The sequence below is a fragment of the Epinephelus moara genome, chromosome 5 (assembly GCF_006386435.1).
Source record: "Epinephelus moara isolate mb chromosome 5, YSFRI_EMoa_1.0, whole genome shotgun sequence".
In the NCBI taxonomy this organism is placed as follows: Eukaryota; Metazoa; Chordata; class Actinopteri; order Perciformes; family Serranidae; genus Epinephelus; species Epinephelus moara.
In genome coordinates this window covers 682,008-690,197 of record NC_065510.1, presented here as the reverse complement: position 1 = coordinate 690,197, position 8,190 = coordinate 682,008, and the positions used below count along the sequence as shown (strand labels likewise).

At 39.4% G+C, this 8,190-nt stretch overlaps 1 protein-coding gene across 1 annotated transcript in view; it reads right to left on the bottom strand.

Annotated features, from left to right (window-relative positions):
- Positions 1-6,637, bottom strand: part of mrpl4 (mitochondrial ribosomal protein L4) — a 15,997-nt gene extending 9,360 nt beyond the window's left edge. The window contains exons 1-8 of the mRNA XM_050045086.1: positions 6,447-6,637; positions 5,043-5,124; positions 4,124-4,295; positions 3,498-3,549; positions 1,721-1,838; positions 1,372-1,478; positions 1,000-1,109; positions 833-906 (exon numbers count right to left, since the gene is read on the bottom strand). Of these exons, the coding sequence (XP_049901043.1) occupies positions 833-906; positions 1,000-1,109; positions 1,372-1,478; positions 1,721-1,838; positions 3,498-3,549; positions 4,124-4,295; positions 5,043-5,124; positions 6,447-6,494 (763 nt within the window). The 5' untranslated portion in view covers positions 6,495-6,637. The remainder of the gene's footprint in view (positions 1-832; positions 907-999; positions 1,110-1,371; positions 1,479-1,720; positions 1,839-3,497; positions 3,550-4,123; positions 4,296-5,042; positions 5,125-6,446) is intronic.
- Between the last annotated feature and the right edge of the window lie 1,553 nt (positions 6,638-8,190).

Here is an 8,190-nt window from a genome sequence, read left to right as displayed (position 1 = left end):
AAGTCATAGTATAGTATGTCGTCAAAATGTGCAAAAAAAAAGTCATAGTATAGTACGTCATCAAAATGTGCAAAAAAAAAGTCAGTATAAAAAATGTGCAAAAAAAAAGTCATAGTATAGTATGTCGTCAAAATGTGCAAAAAAAAAAGTCATAGTATAGTATGTCGTCAAAATGTGCAAAAAAAAAAGTCATAGTATAGTACGTCGTCAAAATGTGCAAAAAAAAAGTCATAGTATAGTACGTCGTCAAAATNTATGTCGTCAAAATGTGCAAAAAAAAAAGTCATAGTATAGTATGTCGTCAAAATGTGCAAAAAAAAAGTCATAGTATAGTACGTCGTCAAAATGTGCAAAAAAAAAGTCAGTATAAAAAATGTGCACAAAAAAACGTCATAGTATAGTATGTAATAAAAATGCTAAAAAAGTTATAGTATAGAACAGTATAGTGTTCTGTTTTGTTCGCCATCACTGCTTGGGTTTGGTCGGACAGTTGAATGGGAGGGAAGCCGAATACAGCAGAGACCAGTGCTGCAGACTCTGACTCCAAATGAAGTCACTAACACCACATGGCAGTGGACGTATCCAGGATATTCTGGCATTATTTTTGTACAGTGGGAGAAAGTGAAGACACGTCATCCAGCCTCATTATACAGGCTATGGTGCTAACACACAAAAAAATTTCCACCGTCTATTGGTCGACATTTCCACTAATTAAACCTGACATAACGACAGTCAGACTGTCAGCCCACAGAGGTGAGTGCAACAGAGCTTTATGACAACAAAAGTGTGTGCGTTATGTCACCTGTTAGAGAAAAGCTGAGCGCTAACTTACCAATGGCTGGAATAATGTTCACCGTCTTCAAATTCGCTGTTGCATGAAGGAGGTTTTCAGGAAACTCTTCACCTCTGAAAGCAACAAGAACAACGTCAGCACTGAGCAAACCACAGAAGTAAAGTTTTAACAGGGAGTCATACAGGAGCCATGCTGATGATACTCACACGTCGACTATTAACACCGACTCTCCCCAGTGTTTGTGTCTGATGAGGTCCAGCAGGTACTGAGGGTCGGGTGTGGGGATGTTCAGAGAGTCTACAATGTGGAGGTAGTCCTGCAAAAACACACAATATTCAGTTCAACATGGGGTCGACACTGAGAGCCCAAAGTATTAAAAATTATTAACAACTATTATTACAACTTTTCTTCTTCAAAAGTTGATGGTTTCCTTTTCCATACTGGAAAAAGGAAATGAACTCAAAGCACTGGAAATACACGTTAATGCTATTTCAAACACTGACATAATAGTTGACAATACTTCTTTGCTCTCACTATTGTGTCAACTAAGTTAAACAGTTTAAAGAGGTTTCAGTTACCTGCGCCAGCTTGGAGCTCAGAGCCACTTTGAGTCCCTGCACTCGAACCTTCATGGGTAACATGTAGTAGTAACTGGTCGGCCCTCTGGGTCCATTAGACACCCCGCCTGAGAGAAACACATCACCTGTTATCAGACTGATTTACAACCGAGAATCAAACGGCTCAAGTAAGGAAAACACGTCTGTCTCTAATGACAATCCAGCTGAGGTGAAAGCTTCACATAACAGATCCATCAGACTTTTGTTGCTTCCAGTTAAGTGTTTGGAGGTACATCACTGTGTACACTGTATTATATAATGTAAATAAAACACACACAATACAAGGAGCAGATGAATAAAGCACAGTCACCTCCTCTCCATAACGGTGATCGGATGCTTCCATGACGAGCTCTCCCGCTTCCTTTCTGATTCCATGGTTTCCTGCCTCCACCTCTGACCTCCGCCCTGGTCTTTGTGTTGGCGTGGCTCTGACAGATCAAAACAGCTGTTAGTTACTGTGAAGATTTGCTTTTGTTGTCCAAATCTAACAGTAAGATGAAGCCCTCTGAGTATTGTTTTAAGATACTGTGCAGAGAGCATCTGTTCTGCAGCTGTCCTGAGAAAGCAGGGAAAAGAGACAAGAAACTGAAGAGTCCCCACAAGAGCTGCTGTACTCTGAAGCTGTTAACACCTAGTCAGCAGATTTATTTGGATGTCATCTCTGAACCTGGAATAAACCTTCCTGCGTTGGATATTCTTATCAGCCTCCTGTATTTCTTCCAAGTGCCTTTGGATTTTCTTTGAATATAATGGGAATAATTTTTACTGAATATTGATGAACACCACAGTCCATTATAAATGCTCTGTAAATAAATCTGACTTGACTTGACTTCAAGAAATGAAAATAAAATGTGTGTTTTGGGAGTTAAACGTTTTATTAAAATTGGAACTTGAAACCTATTTTGAAGTTTTAAGTATGTGCAAAAAGTTGCTGCATTTTTTTTCAATGCCATAGATAAGTGAATATTCATGGTATAATAACCCTACATTTTCATACCATGGTACACCTTTAAACTGGTATATCGCTGCAGCCTTACTACGGATAGAGTGACAGTTTCAGCAAATATGATAAAAACTTATTTGCATAAAAAGGTACCAACTGTAGCTTTAATGTACGACCACCAGTATAAATATGCGCCAGTAACATCTCTGTCTAAAAAAGGTGATTACTAAGGTTAAATGCAGCTAACGCTAAAAATGCTACAATAAAATACGAAGAAGAAGATAAGCATATGTGTTCATCCCTATAAAAAATGCTTTCTTAACTTTTGCATATCGTCGACTTCTTCTAATAAGGATCCGGCAAGCTGTATGCTAATAAAGCGTACTGCTGCCCTCCACAGGCAAGACTTATCTATTCACCTTCTATTTTTAAATAAAGTCCAGAAGCAAGGAGAAAATTCGGGACTGCTATGCCAATAGGCAGAAACCGATAAAGCCAGATCTGACAGCTCCCTCAATAACTGTCATCTTTCATTTCTGTATTTGTACAGGAAAACAAAATGAGTTGGACTGTTTCCAGTTCTGCACACAGACACAATCCATCTGAATGTTTGCCTATGACTTCTAAAAACTGGCTGGACCACCATGCCCCGGTCTCAGCCCTGTTAAAACAACATCATCCCTCATTCCAGATTTAATTACCCATTTTTCCTCTTAACAGAGTGCTGCAAAGAGAAGTGATGTCTGCCACTTCACTGAAGCTCTAGTTTTTCTTTGCATGAGCTAAAATATTCACACCTTCCCATTTGAAAGTCCAAATCAATAGTTCCTCTCAACAGCACTTCCTCAGCCAGTTTATCAGAGATTTAATTCCCCTCTAGTCTTGAGTGTCCCACAGAAAGCCTACTTGGCAGCCCATTGTCTCAATTCTTAACAAGCTGCACAAGACCTCAAGGAGCAGATCAGGGCGGGCCCTTTGACGTTCTGCCTCTCACAGCTAACAGGGCAGCAGCAGAATCCAAACAAGTGACACTTTGAGGGGGTTTGATCACCTCTGTCCACCACAAAGTTTTGTATATCAAGTGGAACATCTCAAAAAACTTAAATCACAGCATCTGAAAAAAATGAGTGAATCTGATACTTACGATTCTTTTAAAGTTTCTCTGCCATGTTTCAACCTCGTGGATAATGTCGAGCCTGAGAGGACAGAAAACAAACGACGAATTAATCCAGACTTTGACACAGTGGGCTGCATTAACAGATTTCAGCTGGTGTTTCTCAGATGTAGGTTCACAATCAGCAGACAGCTGCTGAGCTGTATGAAGGCTGCTACAGTGTTCAGTGTTTGTCCACGGCTCAGTTCTTTTATTAGGAAGTTTTATTACGCTTGTGCTAATAAAGTTAGCATGTTGTATTTGTGGGGAAAATGTGTCCAGATAAAGACAAGTGTTTGTCTGTGAATGCTGTGAGTTATAGTGAAGCTGATTTGTGTACTTGTGTTTGAAACTGTCTCTATTAAGCCATGTTTAATGTGTGTTTAATGTGTGTTTAATATGTGTTTAATGTGTGTTTTGAATCAACTAAACTTTACAGCACTTCACAGAAACCTCCGCCACTGACTAGTGTTTTTGAGGTGTAACTGCAGAGTGACACAGACACACCACCGCACAAGTATAAATGCTCACAACAGTGTAGGCTACAGCGTAGGGTCTGCTGCACAACTATAAATCCTACTTAACGTGAAGGCTTTTAAACATGAGCTCATCTTTACCTGGGAGGCACCGCAAAGACATCCGGGTGGAGCTGAGCCAAACCCAAAGGCTCGCTGTCCGTCCTCTCCAGAGTCTCCACCCACGTCTGGACGGGGCTCAAATGAGCTGGAACGACAGCATCGCACTTCCTCAGGAGAGGCAGGGAGCAGTCTGCAGGAGGAGGTGGTCGCTCTGCAGGAGGAGACAACACAGTCAGTGATGGACGTCTTTAAAGTGATGGACACAGGCAGTTTTATTTAAATTAGGAAATCATTATAGAGTTGATGGTTTGTAACGCAGCGGGAACTTTGACAGTACAGGTATTTGATGAGTCAGGAGAGTTTTTTAGGAGAGTAGATTTTATGTATACAAATCACAATTTGCCTCAGCGGACTTTACAATCTGTACAGCGTACAACACCCTCGATCTGTAGACCCTCCCTGCAGATAATGTGATGTTAAAATGATCTAAACACTGACTGCAGAGAAAAATCTTCTGGAAAAACACAATATTTGATGTTTAGGACGATCAATTTAAGAAGAAAAAGATATACTTTATTGATCCCAGAGGGGGAATTCAATTGTTCCACTCTGTTGTCATATACACACAGGTCCGAAATACATACACCTGCCCAAACAGGAAGTATACGTGCATTAAATGGAGAGATGTCAGAGTGACGTGGCTGCCATGGGCAGGCACCCCGAGCAGTTAATCAGTATCTTGCTCAAGGGTGCCTCAGCAGTACCCAGGAGGCGAACTGCCACCTCTCCAGCTGCCAGTCCACGACCAGCGACCCTCCAGTACCCAAGTCCCTATGGACTGAGCTACAGCTGCCCCATAGTGAAATACACAGATGTAACTTCAATCACTGCATCAGTGTGACAACAACAGCAACATTCGGCTGACAGGTTTCGACTGAAGCCAAAAATTCTGGCTTACTTAATCTGGTCGGATCCACCAGGTTGGTCGGCAGCAGTAAATTGGGAGGCAGAGCGCTCTCACCGGCGAACGACGAGGCGAACTGAGGAGGAGGAAACTGTGAGTTACTGGAGCAGCTTGAGCACAAAACATTTCATCAAAACACTAAATCATTAAATTGTTGATTACTTTTCTATGTTTTTGAGTGTTGCAGTACTTTTATTTCCTCTTAATATGTTTATTTTACGTTGTATTTATGATTCTGATAAACTGAGTTGCCGAGTGGAAGAAAATTAATCTGAACTTTTTTATTTCAAAGTATGAAAATAAATCTTTTTAAGTGACTCATTTCAAATGTTTCCAGCTTCTCTTTTGTTACAATTTGTTCCTTTTTCTCTGTTTTGCATCATTAGAAATGTAATATTTTAATAATATACAGACGTCACCTTCTGCTCTGCTCTTCCCTACTTTTAGATTTTTTAATGGACTTTTTTTTTCTTTAGCACTAAAAAAGTACTTTCTACTCCTCTACATTAATTGTAACTAATTACTTTTATTAAAAATGTACATGCAAAAAAATATCTTGTAAAATATGATGCAGTGCTTACCTGGAATGTGCTACACATTGACGAATTACAACATTAAATAATAATAATCAAAAATACAATGTATTATGAATGTTATATTCATAATAACAAGGGATGAAAGAGTGTTATTTTTAATACTTGCAGTACATTTTGCTGACAATGCTTTTATTGCATTTTAATGCAGCAGGACTTTGACTTGCATGAATGACTAATTAACTTTATTTTAAACCAAAAATAATAATTATAATAAAAGTCAGAAAAGGATTGGTAGAAGTATTTTTTTATGTCCCTATCCCTTTCTTACATTTCTTCTTTTAACTCATATTATTTCAACAAATTTCAAAATGTATTTACAGCTAATATACAACTATCCCCAGTCTATTTACCACCCAATTAAATAAATAAAAAATAACCCCACTATTATTTTTATTTTTTTTACAGAATAAGCACTCCCCTAACACAACGTTTCCTACGAGGCTATACATCTGCCAAAATTATAATTTTTGTATAGTTTTTGATTTACTTGTAATGAAATACCACTGTTAGACTGTGGTATTTGTACTTTAATTTAATTTAATTTTAACTGAATACTTCTTCCACCACTGGATCTCAGACAGGTTTATCATTATTGAACATGCAGGAGTTTAATTCTAAGGTCAGTACCGGAAAACTACAACCTGTTACCTTTATCTGACCGCTATATTATCTTTCTACGCTTACTGACAGGAGTATATGGTTTCATGTAACCTCAGCATGTGAAGCTGATATATGAATTACAAGTTAAACTGCAACATCCTCCATGTTCAGACGGCGGCTGCAGGTTAAACGTTAAACTCACCCTTCTAGCGACTCCTCTGCCACAAACCACCAGAGTACAGCGAAACATGTCGGTTCAGTTTTCTCCCACAGTCACACAAACACTTAATTTCTTCTTATATCGTGTGAAATAAACATTATAAACGGGTTCAACGCTGTTCGCAGCGTGAAAGGTCGTGCTGGTACTTCCCGTGTGGTGTGTTGGCGCGTGTTGATGACGTAGCGCGGGCACAGTTCTGACACCTAGTGGTTGGAGGTGGAAGTTCTTCGGAAAGCTCAGCTGAGATGGTTCAACAGGAGAGATGCAAACTTCAAATACAATGTTTCAGTGGTGGAATATCACTAAGTATATTTACTCAGGTACTCTACTCTAGTATACATTTCATGTAACATTGATTTGACTTGTACTTTACTTGAGTATTTCCATTTTAAACTACTTTATTAATGTACCACATGTCAGGGTGAAATATTATACTTTGATACTTGATATTTACACAGATCAGCCAAAACATTAAAACCACTGTCTGGTGAAGTGAATAACACTGATCATTTTGTAACAGTGCAATGCTCTTCTGAGGAACCTTGGCTCCTGCCATTCATGTAGATGCCACTTCACACCCACCCAAACAACGTTGCAGACCAAGAACAGCCTCCTATTGGCAACTGCACCCCCCAGGCAGGACAACGCACCATGCCACACCACAAAAACAGCTCAGGAATGGCCTGGGGGACATGACTAAGAGCTCAAGGTGTCAACCTGGCCTTGAAATTCCCAAGATCCCAATCCAATCGAACATCCATTGGGCATGCTGGTACCTTACCTCGCAACCCACAGGACTCAAAGAATCCTTCGACAACGCCTTGGTGCCAGACAACACAAGACACCCACAGAGGTCCTGTCTCCATGCCTCGACAGGTCAGACTCCCCACTGTAGATCGGACTTGACTCTGACCTGTCGAGGCCTGGACAAAGAACCTCTGGGGTTCCGCTTTGTCCCACAGATGCTCAATCAAATTGGGATCTGGGGAATTTGAAAGCAGGGTCGATGCCTTGAACTCTTTGTCGTGTTCCATAGGCCATTCCTGAGTAGTTTTTGCAGTGTGGCATGGTGCATTGCCATGCTAAGAGGCTACTGCCATCAGGGGTACTGTTGCAATGAGCGGGGGTACTTGGTCTATAACAATGTTTAGGTGGGTGGAGTGCGTAAAGAGGCATCCACATGAACACCAGGACCAAAGGTGTCCCAGCAGAACAACGAAATGATCAATGTTACTCACTTCACCTGTCAATGGTTTTAATGTTTTGGCTGATTGGTGTATTTTGAACATGTAAAAAAAAAATAATAATAATATTAATTATTTAAAAGTAATTGTAAGTGTATAGTAACTTTGATTTACACTTTCCAAAAGGAGTGGGAGGAAGTATACACTCATTAAATCCCAAGTGTCAAAATAAAAATCAGCTTATAAATCATGATGTAATATTGTAATCTGCCCTGCATAAAGTAACCTAATTGCAACCAGCTGCAACATTAAAGTGATTATTATAATCCAGTATTATAACGTATATGATTCAAGTATGTTTTGTACTGTTATTATATTGTGATGTTTATCTTATGGTACTTTTACTTAAATCACATTTTGAATGTAGGACTTTTATTTGTAACATAGCTTTAACAACATCATTTACTGAACATCATACACTGTAATATATTACTACTTTTACTGAAGTAGGCTAAAAGATCTCAATATCTCTTCCATCTTTG